Source organism: Lacerta agilis, chromosome 17 (genome assembly GCF_009819535.1).
Source record: "Lacerta agilis isolate rLacAgi1 chromosome 17, rLacAgi1.pri, whole genome shotgun sequence".
NCBI lineage: Eukaryota > Metazoa > Chordata > Lepidosauria > Squamata > Lacertidae > Lacerta > Lacerta agilis.
The window spans coordinates 17,694,810-17,713,708 of record NC_046328.1 but is presented as its reverse complement, the minus strand read 5'-3'; the positions used below and the strand labels follow the sequence as shown (position 1 = coordinate 17,713,708).

Sequence of the window (18,899 nt, the reverse complement as noted above, 5' to 3'; positions counted from 1 at the left end):
GCCACCTGCTCATTATGTAATTTGCCTCTCAGCTGCCTGTTTTGTTTGCAAAGCTGTTGGCAATTCCAGTGGAATGTAGCAGAGCCAGGGCAAAGCTTATGGCGAGATTAGCAAACATAAGATCAGGTCAATGGCCCATCTAGTCTAGCATCCTATTCTCAGAGTGGCCAATCAGATGCCCCAGTGGGGATCCCAAAAGCAGGACCTGAGCACAGCAGCACTCTGCCTGCCTGTGATTCCTAAAGTTAAATAAATCTGAGTTCTTGTTAGTAAATGCAGCAATAAAAAAACAGACCAAGAACTCAGGCCAATATAAGTTTCAAAAGTGAGAATAATCCCTACTGACAAGTAAAATGTGAATTGCAACAAGAATACATATTTTTGTTGTTCAGTCGTGTCCGACTCTTTGGGACCCCATGGACCAGAGCACGCCTATCCTTCACTGCATATAGTCATACAGAAATTGTAAACTAAAAACCACAAGGATATATGCAAAACAATAATCTGTTACGGCATGTTGGAGGGGATCGCAGCCTACTGTTCCCATAACTCACTAAAGATAAACTATGACAAAACAAAAATTGTGGTGTTCACTAGAGCTCGCCACACTTTTAGATGGTCTTTAGATGAACATGTGATTGAACAGTGCCCTTTTTTTAAATATCTGGGTGTTACATTCCAGGCTACATCTAGTTGGCAAGCCCACTTTAAGGCTGTAACCCTCCTAACACGAAGAACAATTGGTGTCCTGCTTAGCTTCTTCTATACCCGGGGAGGACAATTGGTGATCCCGGCAATAAGAGCTTTTGTTGGGAAAGCTATTCCCCAGATGTTATATGGGGTAGAGCTCTGGGGGTGGAACCAGAGGCTGTTGGAACGGCTTGAAATTTTGCAAAATTACTATCTCAAGAGGATCCTAGGCCTTCCTCAAGGAACTCCGGCAGCTTACTTGAGAGTAGAGGTAGGATTACCTTCTGTGTCTGCCAGGGCCCACTTGAGATTCTTACGTTTTTACATCAACCTTGCAAATACCTCGAACACCTTACTGGCCAAACAAGCCTTTGTTTCTCTTCAAAAGAACACCACTTGGCGTCAAAATCTATCTGATATCCTGGTTAAATACACCCTACCGGAGTTTAATACACTCAAACTGTGGAGCCCGGACAAAGTTCGGGAATGGATCCTGGAGAGAGACGCCCTGTTAGACATCACAAAAATACAGAACCCAGGGTCCTCCCACTGGTTTCCCCGACTGAAATCAGTTAAAACCTGCGCCAATTACTTGGCGAATATCACCGATCCCACACTCCGGAGAGCTTTCACCATGGCCCGTTTTCAAACTATCCCTACGGCCTATCTGTCAGGCAGATATGCAAAAATCCCGGTAGAGCACCGTTTATGTCCTTGCCACATGAGAACCAAAGAGGACCTCACGCATTACTTGTTGTACTGTCCCATTTACTCGGCCTTCAGGGATGCGATCTTACAAACTATTCCCAAGTCATTAGTCAACTCTGAGGACCAAGTAAAGTTTCTGCTGGTGGACGCTGACCCACGGATTACCCACGTGGTAGCGGTTTTCATGGCGAGGGCTATGAAAACCAGGGTGAGGTTCCTGAATGAGGCAGAGAAGGCCCTCCCATCGCTCTCCTAACCTGTTGAATCCTTTTTCCTGTATGGGGGGTGTTGGGTTTCATTTTTTGCCTCTTTGTTTTTTTTTGTTTGGTCTGGATTTGTCCCCTTTGCTGCGGCAGCGCGGCACAGGCTTTTAAAATCTTAAACCTATTTTAATAATTTTATTGTTTACTTTTTAATGGTGTTGTATGGTGTTTTGTGTAAAGGCATGGACCTCACAAACCTAATAAATGTTGTTGTTGTTGTTGTTGTTGTTGTTGGATATGAGAGTCTAAATTGAGTCAAGTTCATGCTAGTCCATATATTCATGTCGTGTTTGATGTAAAGATCTTAGACTCAATCGTAGTCAGTCATAAATCAGAAGCCAGGACAGGGCCCTGTTTCGGTGTATTCACCTTCATCAGCTGGAAGTATTAAACATTACATGAAAACACATTTTTGTACCGGTTACATCAACTAGCAAGGGATGTTCAAAAACATTGCTGCTTTCAAGCCTCACCCTTGTGAATAGTTGATGGCCACCTCATCCGTGAATGTTTCTCATCCGTGAATTTTCCTTTTCCACTTTTTATTTGTAAATTTTCAAGAATTAGACCTATATACATCAATATACGATACATTTCTCTTTTTTCAACTTCCCACTCCATTTTCCATTTTATTTCTCCCCCTCTGCTGCACAATACCTTCTGCCTCTTGTTCCATCCCATTGGTGCTGTATTTTCATAATTCCTTCTGTTGCTCATAGTCCTAATCCTGCTCGTCAGTTCACCATATTTTCTTAAATAGTCCAAAAAGGACTTCCGTTCTTCCACAAAGCTATCATTGTTAGGTTCTCTTATTTGGGCTGTTAACTTTGCCAATTCTGCATAGTCCCATCGCCTTACTTACCTGTTCTTTGGTGGCAACTTATTCCATTTTTGTGCGCAGAGAATCCTGGTGGCGGTCACTCCCTCTTGCGGGAGTTTTGTGTGTCTTGAACCTTCCACCTTTCCGCTTCATTGGATGTCCCTGAGTTCTAGAGTTATGAGAGATGGAGAAAAGCTTTCCTCTATTCACTTTCTCCACCCTGTGCTTCATGTTATACACTTGATACTAGACTAGGAATGAGGAACCTGTGGCTTCCCAGATGTTGTTGGGCTGGGCTTAGCTCAGTGGAAGACCAGGGAGCTGGGCACAAAAGTGCCAAGATAAGCTTAGGGCATATAATCTTCAAATGGAGAACTACTGTACTTAGCCATTAGCCCATGTGACCTTAGAAACTGGATTTTTGATCAGGATGCCAATGTAAGACAGAGCATCCATCATTGCTGCCCGTTACTCTACTTGGTACCCCCAAATTAAGACCCATCACTCAAGGCCCCATTACCTTGAGACTGACCTTCCCACAACTATGCAGGACCTTTGCAGAACTAAGATTCTAGCAGATGGCCTCGTCATATTTAGAGGAGAGATTTTGGGGAATTCCCCTTATGGATCACAAATGTACAGGTGAAACTCGAAAAATTAGAATATCGTGGAAAGGTTCATTTTTTTCAGTAATTCAACTTAAAAGGTGAAACTAATATATGAGATAGACTCATGACATGCAAAGCGAAATATGTCAAGCCTTTATTTGTTATAATTGTGATGATTATGGCGTACAGCTGATGAGAACCCCAAATTTGCAATCTCAACTTTGGGGTTTTCATCAGCTGGACGCCAAATTCATCACAATTATAACAAATAAAGGCTTGACATATCTCGCTTTGCATGTCACGAGTCTATCTCATATATTAAACTCCATTGGCTAATGAAAACAATTGCTTACATAAATGGACTTTTCCACGATATTCTAATTTTTCGAGTTTCACCTGTACAGTATATCTGGATTCAGTCAGGTAGAGGACATTACACACTACAGTATCTGCTGATTTGCCCCCTGTATACAATGGCCAGAGCAAAATTTATGTCGCCAATTCTTAACTGGCTTCCAGGTTGGTCCACACAGGAAATGACAGTTGAACTCCTAGCAGATAAACATCTATATATTACACACCAAGGAACCAAATTTGCACTGGCAGCCAAGAAGCTGCGTTCCAGCTATGTGAATGCACTCCAGTCTTAAGTCTTAATGTTGTAAATTTCTTTTCATGTTGTAAACTGCTACAGGTTGCATGTATGATCTTAGAGGAAAGTTCTCCCTTTTATTCTCTCTTGTCCATTGTAAAGGCTTTTGGCTATATACAATAAAATTGACCACCTGCTTTGTGTACAGAAGGCCTAAGATTCAGTCCTTGGCATCACCAGGAAGGATAAGGAATATCATTTGTTGGACTCTGAGCAGCGGCTGCCAGTCAGTGTAGGTAATATAGCGCTAGGTGGACCAATGGTTCAGTGGTAGAACATCTGCTTTGCACACAGAAGTTCCCAGGTCCAATCCCCAGCATCTCTCAGGTTGAAAGGATCTCAAGTTTAGCAGTCCTTGGAAAACCAACTCCCAGGAGATGTAACCAATGGTATGAACAATTTTCTCTGCAGTTGTGGGTGGGCCCCGTATAGCAGGCATGGGGAACCTCCAGCCCATGGGGTAACTTAAGCCCAAAAGGAGTCCCATTTTGGTCTGCAGAGCTGTTAACCACCAGCACCCGACACACTGCCCCAAAAGTTTAAAACAAGAACATTCTTCTGTGGGAAAGCTGATAGCAAAGATGGTTGGCTTTCAGGTGGCCTTGGTTTAATCGCAGGTCACCCGAGCAACGCTTATATAAAGGTAAACACACACAAACCTCCAGGTATCTTATCTAGAATTTTGCTGGGCACCAAGGTGAAAGCGAAGGTATAAAGAGGCCGAACAATCTACAGGAAAACCCTTCTTGCGAGGACTTAACAGCCGACAGGATGAACCTTGCTCGGTTCCTAATCTTGGCATCAAGTAAGTTGTGGCTCTCAAGGGATGAATGGGTGTTCCTACTGAAACGGGAAGTGGATATGCTGTGTTTGGAGGTGGGGATAAATTCCTCTATTAGCTGGGTTCCCTCTGAAGGATGCTTCTTGGTTAACAATGCTTGGTACCTTTGGCACACCTCCGTTGCCTGGTGTGCTCCCTGGCCAGCACTGTAGTGTGGCTTGCCAGCACTCAGGGTGGGCAAGTCGCCAACACTGCAAGAGCGACCCCCTATCGGAGCCAAGCAGGGCTGCACTGCATCACCTGCCCAGGTGTGCAGAGGGGAATGCAGCCGGCTGATGGGGCCCTTGGCAGGCTCCCGCAGTCCAGGGAACGCAGCACACCTAGTGAGGAGTGAGCGAGTCCTGGCTGGGCGGTCATTCAGCGAGGGGCTTTACTTTCCAGCCTGCGTTCAGCAGGCAGGATTATGCTTCAGCTCTCAGAAGCCTGGGAAATGCCAACCTGACCCTAACCGAACTCCTCTTGTGGGAAGTTTATGTCTCCTTTCTAGTAGGCTCGGACACTGCCTCCATCTCTAGGAACTTGTTGCAGTTCCATAAAATGATCAAATGCACCATCCCCAGCAGCGACCCACTGAAGGATTATTCAAACTATGGTTGCTACTGTGGCTTGGGGGGCAGCGGGACACCGGTCGATGAACTGGACAAGTAAGCAAATTTCTCATCTTTGCCCTCTGCTCCAAGGCTTTGCACCTCCTAGTTTTATTAGGGCACCTGCAGGTGGTCAGTATTTTGCAGGAGGGGTTCAAGAACATACCAAAACTTCAGTTTTCAAGTGGACTCTACTGCAACAAATGTACCTTTAAAAATTTGATCAGGTAAAGGGACCCCTGACCGTTAGGTCCAGTAACGGACAACTCTGGGGTAGCGGCGCTCATCTCGCTTTATTGGCCGAGGGAGCCGGCGTACAGCTTGCGGGTTATGTGGCCAGCATGACTAAGCTGCTTCTGACGAACCAGAGCAGCGCACGGAAACGCCGTTTACCTTCCCCCCAGAGCGGTACCTATTTATCTACTTGCAGTTTGACGTGCTTTCGAACTGCTAGGTTGGCAGGAGCCGGGACTGAACAATGGGAGCTCACCCCGTCGCGGGGATTCACATACTTAAAATGCATCTCTGGGTTATTTGTGGGGCATAGGAATTCGTTTTTTCAAAATATAGTCCGCCCCCCCCACAAGGTCTGAGGGACAGTGGACTGGCCCCCCTAAGTGTCTCCGAAGCTCGTTGAATCAACTCGAATGTTTCTAATTTTCGAACAGGTGCTGCCAGATCCATGACAACTGCTACGGTGAGGCCAAGAAGCATTCCAAGTGCAAATTCCTCATAGACAACCCTTACACCAAGACCTACGCCTACAGCTGTTCGGGCAATGATGTCACCTGCAGCGGTAAATGCAGCCTCCACCCAGCTTTCGCTCTGTCAGAGGGCCTAGTTCAGCTTTCTCTCCGCAAGGCTCCAAATTTAATCCCCACTGTCTTAAATCAGGGATGGACACAGTTCCTGGCCATCTAGGTAATGCTGGACTCCCAGCATCTCCCCCCTCCCAGCCAGTGTGGCCAATGGTCAGCAGGTGATGGGGTTGACATCTGTATGGTTACAGGGCTCTATTTTTCTGCTGGAACTTCTGGCGTCTCCCAGGTGGGTGCCAGAGCCATTATAAGAGAACAAGGGAGGCATTCATGGTGAGTTCCAGAACCTCCTTTTCTAGAAAAGTAGCACTGGTTGCAGGTACTCCATCCCAGAGTTAAACAGGTGGCTTTCAGAGAAGATTGGACAAATTCAGGGAGGAGAAGGCTATCAATGGCTACTAGCTAAAGTGACTATATGCTCTGCCTCCATGGTCAGAAGCAGCAGTGTTTCTGAATGCTAGTTGCTGGAAGCCATGGGAGGGAAAGGGCTATTGTGCTTGAATCCTGCCACAAGCATCTGAGTAGCCATTGTGAGAACTGGATGCTGGACATTTTGGGTCCAGCAAGGCTAATAATAATAATAATAATAATAATAATAATAATAATAATTTATTTCTTATATCCTGCCCATCTGACTGGATTTCCCCAGCCGCTCTGGGCGGTTGCCGACAAAATATAGCACCAAACATTAAAAGCTTCCTGGAACAGGGCTGCTTCCAGATGTCTACAAAAAATTATATCGTTGCTTAACTCCTGACATCTGCCAGGAGGGCGTTCCACAAAGTGGGTGCGACTACTGAGGAGGCCCTCCGCCTGGTTCCCTGTAACCTCACTTCTTGCAGTGAGGGAACCGCCAGAAGGCCCTCAGAGCTGGACCTCAGTGTCTGGGCTGAATTATGGGGGTGGAGATGCTCCTTTGGGTATACTGGGCCGAGGCTGTTTAGGGCTCTAAAGGTCAACACCAACACTTTGAATTGTGCTCGGAAACGTACTGGGAGCCAATGTAGGTCTTTCAGGACCGGTGTTACATGGTTTTGGCGGCCACTCCCAGTCACCAGTCTAGCTGCCGCATTCTGGATTAATTGCAGTTTCCAAATCACCTTCAAAGGTAGCCCTGCGTTTATGTTCATATCTTCAGTAGTGGAGCTTCTGAGAAATCTCAGTCAAGGTGAGCAAAGAAGATGCTCTACCACAGAGCTACAAACCTTCCCCTAAAAAAACAAATTGGGATTCTAGAATGTAGGGTTCTTAAAAAGAAAGAGAGAGACTGAATTAAATAGGAAGCTGCCTAATACTGAGTGAGACCGTTGGTCCATGTAGTCCAGTGTTGTCTGCACTGACTGGCAGTGACCCTCTGGGATTTCAGACAGCATTTTAGGCAGGGCATCTCTTGCAGCCCTTCCTGGAGATGCCAGGGATTGAACCTGGGACCTTCTGCATGCAAGGCAGGTGCCCTGCCACTCGGCTAAGGCCCTTCTCCTGAGAAGTCACCCAGTTCATACTTGGCCTTTTCCTGCTTCAGATGACAACGATGAGTGTGCGGCGTTCGTCTGCGAGTGCGACCGTAGTGCGGCCATCTGCTTTGCAGGGGCTCCGTACCAAGAGATATATAAAAAGCTGGACACGAGCAAACACTGCAAGTGATGTTTGCCCTCGCCGCTGCTTCTCACGCATGCTGATCCTTTGGCAGACAACTGGAGGGATTGAGACACGGTCAATAAAGCCGTTGTGTGTTCTCTACAGCAAAGAGATTGCTTCATGAGTCATGAATAAAATAAAAATAGGCACCTAAAACTGTTTTTATCTTTTTCCTTCCCTCATATTTGCAAATCCTCAGCTTGACACAGATGTCATGGTTTCCACACACTCTTGCCTGGTATCCTTGGAAAGTGGCCACTTTATATCCTGGCAAATTGTGGACAATCAGCAGTTCTTCAGATGGGGGTGGGATTTGATTCATTTCCCCAACATGCATAACAGTGAAACGATATGGGAGCCGAAACACAGGTGTCCTTTGCAAATTTGCCCTTCTCCAAATTTTGCAGTGCAGTTCACCAGCCCAGTAATTTGCAAAAATAATAATAATGCATGCATAAAAATGATAATCACATGCAATAAGGCATTGTAGTCGTACCTTGGTTTTTGAACAGCTTAGTTCTGGAACATTTTGGCTGCCCAACGCCGCAAACCCGGAAGTGACTGTTCTGGTTTATGAACTATTTTTGGAAGTCAAACGAACTATTTTTGGAAGCCAAATCGTAAGCCGCACCTTGGTCTCCAGACGTTTTGGAAGTCGAATGGACTTGCAGAATGGATTCCGTTCAACTTCCAAGATACAGCTGTATATTGTGGGAAATGGCTTTGCCAAAAATGTATATTGGTCCAAAAATAGCATTAAAAATTAGAATATTAGGAGAAATTCCCTGTAAAATGCTGGTGAATTTCCATGAGGACTTTAAAAGCAGTGCTAAGTGACAGAGCATTCGCCTTGCATGTAGAAGGCCCTAGTTTCAACCCCCAGCATCTCCAGGCAGGATTAGGAGAGACACCTATCTAAAACCCTGGAGAGTTGCTGCCAGTCAGTGTAGACACTGCTGAGTAAGATGGACCCAATGGTCTGGTTCAGTAGAAGGCAGTTGCCTTATAATATTTGCGAACCCCAGTAAATTGGTGATTGTGAGAACAGGATGCCGGACTAGATGGGTCAATGTGCAACAGTGCTCTGCCCGCCTGTTATTCCAACAACTGGTACTCAAAAGTGCACTGCCTTTACAGTGGAGGTAGAACATAACCATCAAGGCTAGTAGCCATTGATAGCTGGTGCTGGGAATGATGATTGGCTGCTTTTGATCTGTGACGCCACAATTGCACAGCTGGCGGCAACAATTGGGACACGTAAGGGATTGGCTCATCTGCCTCTGATGTCACAATTCCTCCTGAGGCTGGGAGCTATAGGGGATCAGAGCAGAATGGGTTGGCTTGCAAAGCTGCTCTCTACCAGCCACCTCAGAGTCAAAACTGCACCTCCTTTCCTGGCTAGCTGGCCCCAGGCATCAGCTACTTGGCTACTGCAGGTCTATAAAGCCTTTGGGAATAAGTAACACCAGCCAAACAGAGGTACCACTTTAGTTAGTCGTTTGCCTTAGCGGAGTCACTGCACCCGCTGTAAGGTTTTGTCTGTGATCCTGTGCATGCCTCATGGGGAGTAACTCCCATTGAACACAGAGGGAGTTACGACTGAGTTTTTGCCTCTTAAGAATATAAGAGCCTGCTGGTTTGGACTAATGGCCCACCCAATGGCCAACCAATTGTTAGAAGGAGCCTCAGCCAATGAGAGGCATGGCCAACTAATTCTGGTCCCCCCCCCCCCCGCTGGGTTCTCTAAGGCAGGGCAACACTAATGCCACCTTCACACCATGCATTTAAAACACTGTCATGACATTTTAAACAGTCATGGCTTCACCCAAAGAATACTGGAAGCTAAGGGTACTAAGACTTGTTAGAAATCCCCTATTCCCTTCACAGAGCTACAATTCTGTGGTTTAACAACCAATCCCTCTTCACAGGGAACTGAATTGTAGCTCCGGTAGGGGAATGGGGGGGTCTCCTAATAACTCTCAGCACCCTTAAACTACAGCTCCCACACTTTTTTGGGGGGGAAGCAGTTTTGCTTATTTAAAATGGCATGGTCTAAATGTGACCAGAGTTCTCTGCTATTACTAAGCAAACTTTTGCTAACAAGAAACTTATCAACGTTTCTTACATAAGTTCTGTTGCATATTTTCAGCAGTAAATATTAGACAATAACACTAGCCTCAATCCAATAGTTATAAAGCATTTTGTAATGACACCCAATTTCCTGAACTCAGCTGACCGAAATTTCCTAGTTACCCTGGAACTCCACTGCATGTTATATAGAAAGATCTTATTTCTTGCTATCCTTTCCAGCGTGGCAGATTTGTAGAGTCGTATATTCTGCTCAATAACCAGGGACTTAGATAGCATCGTAATATAATTTCCAGAGCATTTTCCCCGTATATATTTTTTTTGCTGATGCTAACATTTTTAAACTAACTCTTCCACTTTCCGTTCCACTCTTTCTTATCAATCTGTACATTTGCCGTTTCACATTCGTTCTGATTGAGGTTGCAATCAAAAACCTGAAATGGAAAAAACTGGACCCCGTGATAAATGCGTGATTGCATTTAATGTGCCTAGACAGCTGCGAAAGGCCCCGTTCCAGTTTGCAACTGCTGCACATGGGGAGGGCCTTTTAATTCTTTCACATAGGCCATAGTCATGATGAACCCACCCCACCCCTCCCCCGCAAAACCTCAAAGCATAAGAAAGAATCCAAGAAGAGACTGATTGCTGGATCAGGCCAATGGCCCATCTTGCCCAGCATCCTGTTCTCACAGGGGCCACCCAGATGCCCCAATGCGAAATCCACAAGCAGGACCTCAGCACGACAGCACTCTCCCCCCCTCCAGTGGTTTCCAGGAACTGTCATTCAGAATCATACTGCCTCAATGGACAGAGCCAGAGCCCCCCCCCCCCAAAAAAAACCCCAAGAAGCTCCACTCCACCCGCCCCTCCACTGCTGTTATTCCCCCCCCCCCCAGATATGGTTGTCGTAGAATTCTACTCAATATTGATCCAGAGCAGATTCCAACATACACTTAGCAGAGTAACAACTTAAACACGTTGCAGGATTCCCCAAAAATAGACCACAGGCAATTGCATTTCATCCAGCAGAGCTTTACTGCTACTGAAGGCAAATGAGCATAATGGTCACAAATTCAATACGTTCAGGACTGGCACTGTCTATAAGAAATCCAGTTGCGGCAGACCAAACTTAAACTTACAAGAACTTATAATAAGTCTAAACCTTAACACTAAGCATACAGAACACTGCACCATAAGGAAAAGAGAGAGAGAAAGTAAAGACTCAGTCTCCTTCTGGCCTTATTATTATAGTCAGCATGAACTTCACAGAGATAACAATCAGTTAAAACCAGCTGTACTCAGCTTCTCTGAAGGTATAACCCAAACACCATGAACCTTCTGCTTGCTTCTTTCACACAGAGTAGCTTCCAGAACCCTCTTGAATTAATTAGAATAGGAAAGATCTCTACACATCAGATCCATACTTTCTGTACTAAGAAATGCAAACTGACAATGGTAGCCTGTGGGACACAGCTCACCGCTTAGAAATGTACTTTGCCCCTTCTGTGACCCCTGCACACCCCACGAAATTCATTTCTGGTGCTGCCACTGACTGTCTCCAACCATAGAGGCAGAACAGACACATGGGTTGCCTTCCCCCGCCATGATTTTTTGTCTAATTCCCCTTTAAAGCAATCTAAGTTGGTGACCGTCTCCACATCTCCGAGAATGCACACAAATAGGTATATATGTAAACAGCCTTGAGACTGGGAAATGATATAGCGAATTGAGAAAGATGTTTAAAATAATGTTTGTTAAAAACAACAACAGCCCAGAAGCTTTCTTTTGGGGGGATTATAGGAACAGAACTACCCAAACTGTACAGAAATTTATTCATGTATGTGACTACAGCGGCAAGAATGTTACTTGCCCCAAAATGGAAAGAGGAAGAGGTCGCAGAGAAAGAAGAATGGATACAAAAACATATGGAATATGCAGAAATGGTGAAACTTACTGGAAAAATAAGAAATCAAGATAACAAACTTTTTATAAAAGAATGGAAATGGTTTATTGGATATTTACAGATAAATTGTAAACAGATAAGAACATTGGCAGGATTATTGTAATAACCTGCAGTTACTCTTAAAGTAAATGAGTAAGTTAAGTTAATTTGGAATATGCAGAAAATATAAAAAAACAAAATGAAGGAACCGCAGAAAGAGGGGGAAGGAACTCGAGTTTTGAAACGTTAAAATGATTGTGACATTATTGAAACGTATAAAACTGAAAATCATGAAAAAGGGACTGTGGAAGGCGATTACTAAAATAATTACTAAAATAATAAATTACTAAAACAATTAAAATCAAGAACTTCTTTACCTTCTTCTCCAGGGATAAGATGGAGATCTTGGGTGAATTTGACAACGAATCCCCGCTCTACGTCTCTTTCTGCAAGCGGATTTCCCCAGAGGACTTTGAGAAGCAATCTTTGACGTACACCCAGAAATCCCTGCAGGACCTTTACGCCAAAATGGAGCAGAACCCAGGAATCTGCGAGTCGATTGTGCGCAAGAGGAAGAAGCTGGAGAGTGAGGAGGCGGGTATGGCATCCTACTTGAAGGTAAAGCTCGGGGCACCTCGAGAAGTCTGGTATAGAGGGCCGAGAGATAAAAGAAAAAGAAGAGGCAAGCCACGAAACGGAAGTTTTCTGGATTTTGAAGCTTGCCTCTTTTGTGCCTCGTTTGTATTTAGAGCTTCTCTTTCTCTCCTCATAGTAAACTGGCTGCTTCCAGACATGGATGATTCAGCACAGCGGAGGCTGAACCCCAGTTCAGGGGCCTGAGAGGCCTCACCTGAGTCCAACACATTGTGCCAGTCGAGCATTTAACAGCAGCATCTTGCATCAAATGAAGTCCCCGCCCCAATAATCCACATGAGTGGATTGCTAATATATACAACAAAAATTGAGTGTATTCTGTATCTTAGCCCTGCATCTAATCCCCATGCAAACCCACCAGGCTGGGCATCTCCACCTGACAGCAGGTGATTGACAGGGGGGTTGTCCCACCCACCTGTCCTTGTTGGCCTGCAAAGCAGGGGCGTAGCAAGGTAAATTGGTACCCGGGGGCAAAAAAAAATGTGTCCCCCCCCCGAGGCAAGGGAAGGTCAGGTGGTACCCGGTGCGGAAAATTTCTGGTCAACCCCCCCCTCAATGATTCCCCCTCCCCCCGCAAAAATGGTTTTACATTATTTCATATTTTCTTACAAAGGAATAATAACAAGTAATAATAAAAAACAACTTTTATTTATATACCGCCCACCCTGGCCGAAGTCGGGCTCAGGGTGGCTAACATCAGATACATAACATTGGTATAAAATCAAACAATAATTAAATTACCTCCTAAAAACATCTCAAAATCAAATTAAAGTCTAATTAGATGGCTTTCCACAGGGTTAGGGTTGGGAACAGTAAGTGTTCTCTGAACTGAAATTTCAGCCTTCATGACGTAGGAAAACAGCCAAGTGAACAGCTATTTTGGTGGAGGAGGGTCAAGATATTAACCGATATGCATTAAATTTCATATATAGCTACGGTATATAATCCCTAGTATAGCAAGATAAGACCTTCGGAACAGACATTTAAAAAAAAATTCAAAAAAATTGTTCCTTGATCATTTGTCACCCCCTCCATTATGGAACCCAGGGCGGACCCCCCGCCCCCCTTGCTACGCCCCTGCTGCAAAGGCAGCCGTAGTGGTCATGACAGCCGTAGTGGTCATGATAAGTTTCTCCAGCCCTGCCATGGTGCCCAGCCTCTCTTCCACCCAGCCAACCCTTCTCTTCCAGGCCAAGATCTCTTCACTGTTCAAACACAGCAACTCAATGGAAATGGAGGAGATCCAAGAAGAGGTGGAACAGCTGAAACGGGAAATGCAGAAGGCCAGCAACTACGCTTTTGGTTGGTTCTGCCTTCCTCTAGGTAGAAGGGCTGGGAAGGGGCTACTTTTGGACTTTGCTCCAGCCAGGAGAGGCTATGGACATGCCATGCCTCTGAAGACGTAGTTCCTTCCTTCCCAAAGAATCCCGGGTTCTGGAGCTTACCTGTCGCAGGACAACAACTCCCAGCACCTGTAACAAACTGCTTTGTTTTTACTCCTTTTCAGCGGCCAAGAGGGCATCACAGTTGGAGAGACAGGCAAGGAAGACCAGGCCAGGCCAGGCCAGGCTTCCGGAGCAGGTTATTGCAGCCATGCCCAAAGTCTTTGGTCCTTACCCAAAGCAGGTTTGTGCCAAGATGCTTTGCCTGCCCCCGCGCCCAGTAGGAAATCAACAAATCTGTCTGTTTTGGTGGACTGGGCAATAACAAGCCTTCCCTCTCCACCCCCAAACAGGCAGAAAGATTGACGGGTTCTCTGAACGCGGACTTGAAGCAGCCCCACGTTGGCATACCACCAGTCAATCAAAAGAGGTGGGAGCTGATTGAAGGGCAAGGTGGGCGGGGAGGGGGGGGCTCAAAGCGGCAAGGCCATCTCACAATGCATGGGTGGGATAGAGAATGCTAAGAAGGTAGTCGAGCTGTGTTTCCCAAAATTGAGTCTCCAGCTGTTTTTGAACTACAATTCCCATCATCCCTGATGACTGGTCCTGCTAGCTAGGGATGATGGGAGTTGTAGTCCAAAATTTGGGAAACATTGTAGTAAAGTGGGTCTTTGGGTTTTTTGTTTTTTTTACAGAAACTTTGACATGCCTCTTGTGGTAAAACAATACCATGAAGCATTTGTGGAGGCAGAGCATAGCCATTGTGGCTAGTAGCCTCCTCCAGCTCTCTTTTAAAATCATCCGATTTGGTGGCCATCACCAACTTTTTTTAAAATTTAGTGAACCACCCTGTGATCTTCAGATGAAGATCTACAACTAAGCAAATAGTGCAAATGAGACTGGTCTTCAACCAGTGCTTGGAGGCAGTGGTGGGCTGGATGCAGCGGTGGCTGATGTCAATGGGGACTGGTAGGGCGGAAGGCAGGGAGCCCAACAGTAGGTGGCGCCAGAGCCTATGAAAGGCAGAGCCAACTAGTTTGTGTTTTGTCCCCATCCTCTTCCCTGCTTAGTTATATGAGGGCAACACTGAAACTGAGGAGGAGGAGGAAACTGAATGGAAACTCCCCTGGTAGTTACATAGGAAGGCAGGCAGATGGGGGTTGCAAGAGAGCAGATTGAGGTTGGTGGGGCAGCACCCTATTCACCCTACAAGTAGACAATGGAAGTATGAGAGGTAGTAAATGTGACAAAATTAAGTAATCTTAATCCAGTCAAGGAACGGTAGGCAATACAGGACTTCATTCATTGAAAAAAATGGAATTTATTTATTATGTACTAGCTGCTATGGGCCCATGTTCCTTGGGAATTCGAAGAAACAAACAAAAACTGTGCAGTTTTGATATTGGTGGTTAAGATCAGTGTAGTATTGACAGGTTTAAGCCACCATCTTTTTATTCAGACAGGCCTTTTGGCCCTAAAGGGGCTTGATCTGGCTCTTTTAAGTATGATGCAGTTTGTTCAACCTCTACTATTTTACCTGCGTATAGCTCTGTATACACCACGCACAACACCCACCACAAGAACCGTGGGAATTGTAGTTTGTTAAGGGTTATTGGGAACTGTAGTTCTGTGAAGGGCAAATTACGGTTCCCAGGATTCTTGGGGGCTGGGCGCTCTAAATATTGTGTACACAGCCCCTTCAGCAGATTCACACCACAGATTTAAAGTGCGTGGCTTCTTCCAAAGAATTCTGGGAACTGTAGTTTGTTAAGGATACATGGAATTACCATTCTATAATGGGGGAAAGACAGTTCCCAGGATACCTGGGGGGGGGTGTAATTAATATGTTTTAAATGTGCTTGTGTGGGTGATGGTTAGCCACTTTGAGCACCATTTGGTGGGGAAAGCAAGACATAGCGCAATAGCGAAACATTTCCTTTCTTCGTTTTCAGCAGTACAGTCGACCTGTATCCTGTCATGCTGAGCCCTGGTGGCTGCCGTTCCTCATTCCTGGGTAGCAATGCCTTCAGCAGGGCAAAGCCCTCCACTTTTCCGAGGTAGAGTTTCTCTTTCGAGGTTGTCCACACATTCCTGGTCCTCGCTTATCCCGCCGGTGTTTCGTTTTAACAGTGGGGACAAAGAGGTTGGTCTCTGTGGCATCTCTGAGGCGCTTCTGCTACAAAAATCCCATTGCCTTGAGCCAGGCCCTAAATGTTCCCATCTCAAGTAGAGCAGCGAGACTGACTTTTCCAGACCCTGTGAGAAGGGAAAGGGGGCATGGCATTTATTGTTTTTTTTCTGGGGTGTCATGGCTCCCCCTTTCTCTGCAAGGGCCCTGGGAATTGTAGTCTTCAGGGAGGGATCCCAGTGTTAGGTCACAAGTTCCCTTTCCAATACTACAACTCCCAGAATTGTATGTATGCTACTGTTTGTAAGGCCTCGTTTGCACTGTGCATTGAAAGTGGATTATCACATCATATCATACAGCATATCATAGGTGTATTGAGTGTTAGGGGAGAAGTAGTAGCTCTGGTGGGGTACACATCATGCTCCTTCTGGGGTGCTTTGTCCACCTTTGCCCCCCCCCCCGCACTCAGCTCTCACCTGTGGCTCTTAGAAGCATAGCTGTCAACCTTTTCCTTTTTTTGCAGGAAATTCCCTTATTATAGCATTGGGAAACAGCAGGGAGGGTTGACAGCTATGCTTAGAAGCTGTCAACTGTCAGCAACTGCACCCAGGCAATGGCTTAGACTAGACTGCTAAACCATGGGTCTTAAACCCTCAGTAAGTTAGGGACTTCCCCCTATGTGAAGGGAGGCTCTGGCAGATTAAGCAGACAAGACCAATAGTGGGTCCAACGGTCAAGAAGGCAGTTTCTGCAGATAGATAGATAGATAGATAGATAGATAGATAGATAGATAATCTTTATTGTCATTGTCCCCTTGCGGGAACAATGAAATTACTTGGTTGCTGTATCCACTCAGATAAGGCACTCCACATAAATTTAAAATAACTACAAAACACTAATTTAAACAGTACGATACAATATAACAAGTAAAATTAGATGACTTCAAAGTCCAGAGATGTCAGGGTTGAGCCGGACGAGGAGGAGTGGTGGCAAGCCCCCCCCCCCCGGGCAAGGCTGCACCCACGGAAGAATCTGGGGAAATGAAGGAGTTCATACCTGGAGAAGACTGGTGGCGGCACTCCTCAGAAGAGGAAGAATCAGATAGGGAAGTGGAAAGACCTGAACAGGAGGAGGAGGAAGTCGAGCCAAAATCAGTCCCTTGTGAGGAGAGGAACCGGCTGGCCCCCTCCCCTCCTCAGCTGCAGAACGTAGAGCTGCAGCTCGTAAGAGGCGTTGTCATTAGCCGGCTACTTAAGGAAGGCCGGCTGCTCCATTCACCAGCACCTGCAACTGCTGTGCTGAAGCACGTGGTTGTTCTGGCTTGTCCTGTTCCTGTGTTCCTGACTCCTGGTTTGTTCCTGATTTGGCTGGTTCCTGACTCGGACGGTTCCTGACTTCGTCTTCTCCTGACCCCGATGCCGATACCTGACCTCGGCTAGTTCCTGACCCGGTCTGTTGGACCTTGACTTTCTCTGCAGCCGACTGCTGCCCTAGTCCAACTAGCAATCCCTCTGCCCCGGGAACTTTGGGAATGGTAGCTCCATGAGGGAGATAAGGGGTCTCTCCTAATGAGGCTCAGCAACCTGAACCGACGGCAGCTCCCATGATTCCTTGGGGGTAGCCATGACTGTGTGGTGTCAATGGTGCGCCGCCGTCCTGAGATATTAGGGATTCCTCACGGAGGCGGTTTCTCTTTCTCTTCCAGGACTGCTGACAACAGTCCGACTGAATCTATCCAAAGCGCCAGCCCAGCCAGCACATCCTCAGTTCTGAACGCACCTTTGCTGGCCCAGCCGAGAGTCAGAAAAGAAGACACACAGGATAACGAAAACCCGGGCCCCAGTTCCCACCCTACGGGGGCCTAGATGTCTCTTGGTGTAGCGGAAGATGCTAAGCAAATGAAAGTTCAGTGCATGATCCTTAACCCGTGTGGTGGTTCTTCTGATGTCCTAGCACCTCCAGAGGAGGAAGGGGGAGACAAAATGGCTAACCAAGGTCACACCCCATTTAAAACACTGTTATACTACTTTGACAGCCATTGAAGATGTTGGGGACCATAATTTGTTGAGGGTGCGGGGAACTGTAGCACTGTGAGGGGTGGATGGGCAGATCTCTCCATTTTGGCTCCTTTCTCACTTTCCCAGTGTTTGGTTGTCTCCAGCCTTTCTGCATTCAGGCATATCAAATGAACAACATAAACTGGAGCAGGTTTTTTTAAAGCTGTAACTCACCAGAACTCGGTTCCAGCACTTCTCAGGTGGGCTCCATAGCCGTTATAAGAGAACAAGGGAGGTGTTCATGGTGAGTTCTGGCACCTCTTTTTCTATAAAAATAACACTGAGTGTGCCAAACAGAAGGTGTTTTATTTTCACAAATAAAAACAGTAATTAACTCACATTTCTACCAAATCTAAATTTATACAAATACCTTTTCACAAACCTTTTTGAGATTCTTTAAATCTCTGGACTTCCCTCCATACCTTCTTCTGGTTCCTAATTTTAACCAAGTTCTTCTGCATTTCTATACTTATACTTTTCCAGATATTATTTCTCTTAATTTTATCTAATTTTCTGCGAGTTGTAAGCGTTTACTTAAAATCCTGCTAATGTTTCAACTTGTTTACAGTACTTTTGCACACAGACAATAAACGACTTGTATTTGTACAAACAGAATGTGTTTCTCAAACACTATCCACCCCAACTCCTAATACGGCAAACTCTTTTTTAAATTTAGGAGTTTTTAAAAAGCAGTTTCTCATTGCTTTTCCAATAAGGATGAAACTTAAACAGTCCTGCTTAGACCTGTGGAAAATACAGTTCTTTTCAACCTGGCCTTGTATAATGGTACAGCTGGATCTGAATGTGTGTGTGTCTACACGAAATCTGTTAAAAGGAACTGAATACAGCCGCCTGACTATCAGATTTCAGTTTAAAAACAAAAGCGGAACACAAGTTTCTAGTCCTTATAGATCTGAAGGGGAAAATAAACTAAAAAAATGTTTCTCAAGGAAGTGTATAATTTATCTGGGTTTGGTAGAAACTTGTAACACACCAAATCCCTCTCCTCAAGATTACTTTTCT

General features: G+C 45.6%; 2 protein-coding genes and 1 long non-coding RNA gene across 3 annotated transcripts; all 3 read left to right on the top strand.

The window, feature by feature from the left end:
* Positions 1-4,426: 4,426 nt before the first annotated feature.
* Positions 4,427-7,770, top strand: LOC117039000 (phospholipase A2, minor isoenzyme-like). The gene is made up of 4 exons (XM_033136025.1): positions 4,427-4,546; positions 5,052-5,226; positions 5,838-5,965; positions 7,510-7,770. The coding sequence occupies exons 1-4, from the start codon at positions 4,513-4,515 to the stop codon at positions 7,629-7,631; spliced, it is 459 nt and encodes a 152-aa protein (XP_032991916.1). The 5' UTR covers positions 4,427-4,512; the 3' UTR covers positions 7,632-7,770.
* Positions 7,771-8,914: 1,144 nt separating this feature from the next.
* LOC117039089 lies at positions 8,915-15,752 on the top strand. The gene is made up of 6 exons (XM_033136124.1): positions 8,915-9,104; positions 12,045-12,273; positions 13,500-13,611; positions 13,817-13,935; positions 14,045-14,121; positions 15,644-15,752. The coding sequence occupies exons 2-6, from the start codon at positions 12,052-12,054 to the stop codon at positions 15,750-15,752; spliced, it is 639 nt and encodes a 212-aa protein (XP_032992015.1). The 5' UTR covers positions 8,915-9,104; positions 12,045-12,051.
* Positions 15,753-17,235: 1,483 nt separating this feature from the next.
* LOC117039001 lies at positions 17,236-17,743 on the top strand. The gene is made up of 2 exons (XR_004425727.1): positions 17,236-17,269; positions 17,525-17,743. It is a non-coding gene; the product is annotated as an uncharacterized LOC117039001 (long non-coding RNA).
* The last annotated feature ends 1,156 nt before the right edge of the window (positions 17,744-18,899 follow it).

Coding starts and splice junctions, on each gene's coding strand:
- LOC117039000 (XM_033136025.1), top strand. CDS start 4,513: ATGAACCTTGCTCGGTTCCTAATCTTGGCATCAA. Junction 4,547..5,051: donor GTTCCTAATCTTGGCATCAA/GTAAGTTGTGGC, acceptor TCTTGTGGGAAG/TTTATGTCTCCTTTCTAGTA. Junction 5,227..5,837: donor CCGGTCGATGAACTGGACAA/GTAAGCAAATTT, acceptor ATTTTCGAACAG/GTGCTGCCAGATCCATGACA.
- LOC117039089 (XM_033136124.1), top strand. CDS start 12,052: ATGGAGATCTTGGGTGAATTTGACAACGAATCCCCGCTCTACGTCTCT. Junction 12,274..13,499: donor GTATGGCATCCTACTTGAAG/GTAAAGCTCGGG, acceptor CTTCTCTTCCAG/GCCAAGATCTCTTCACTGTT. Junction 13,612..13,816: donor GGCCAGCAACTACGCTTTTG/GTTGGTTCTGCC, acceptor ACTCCTTTTCAG/CGGCCAAGAGGGCATCACAG.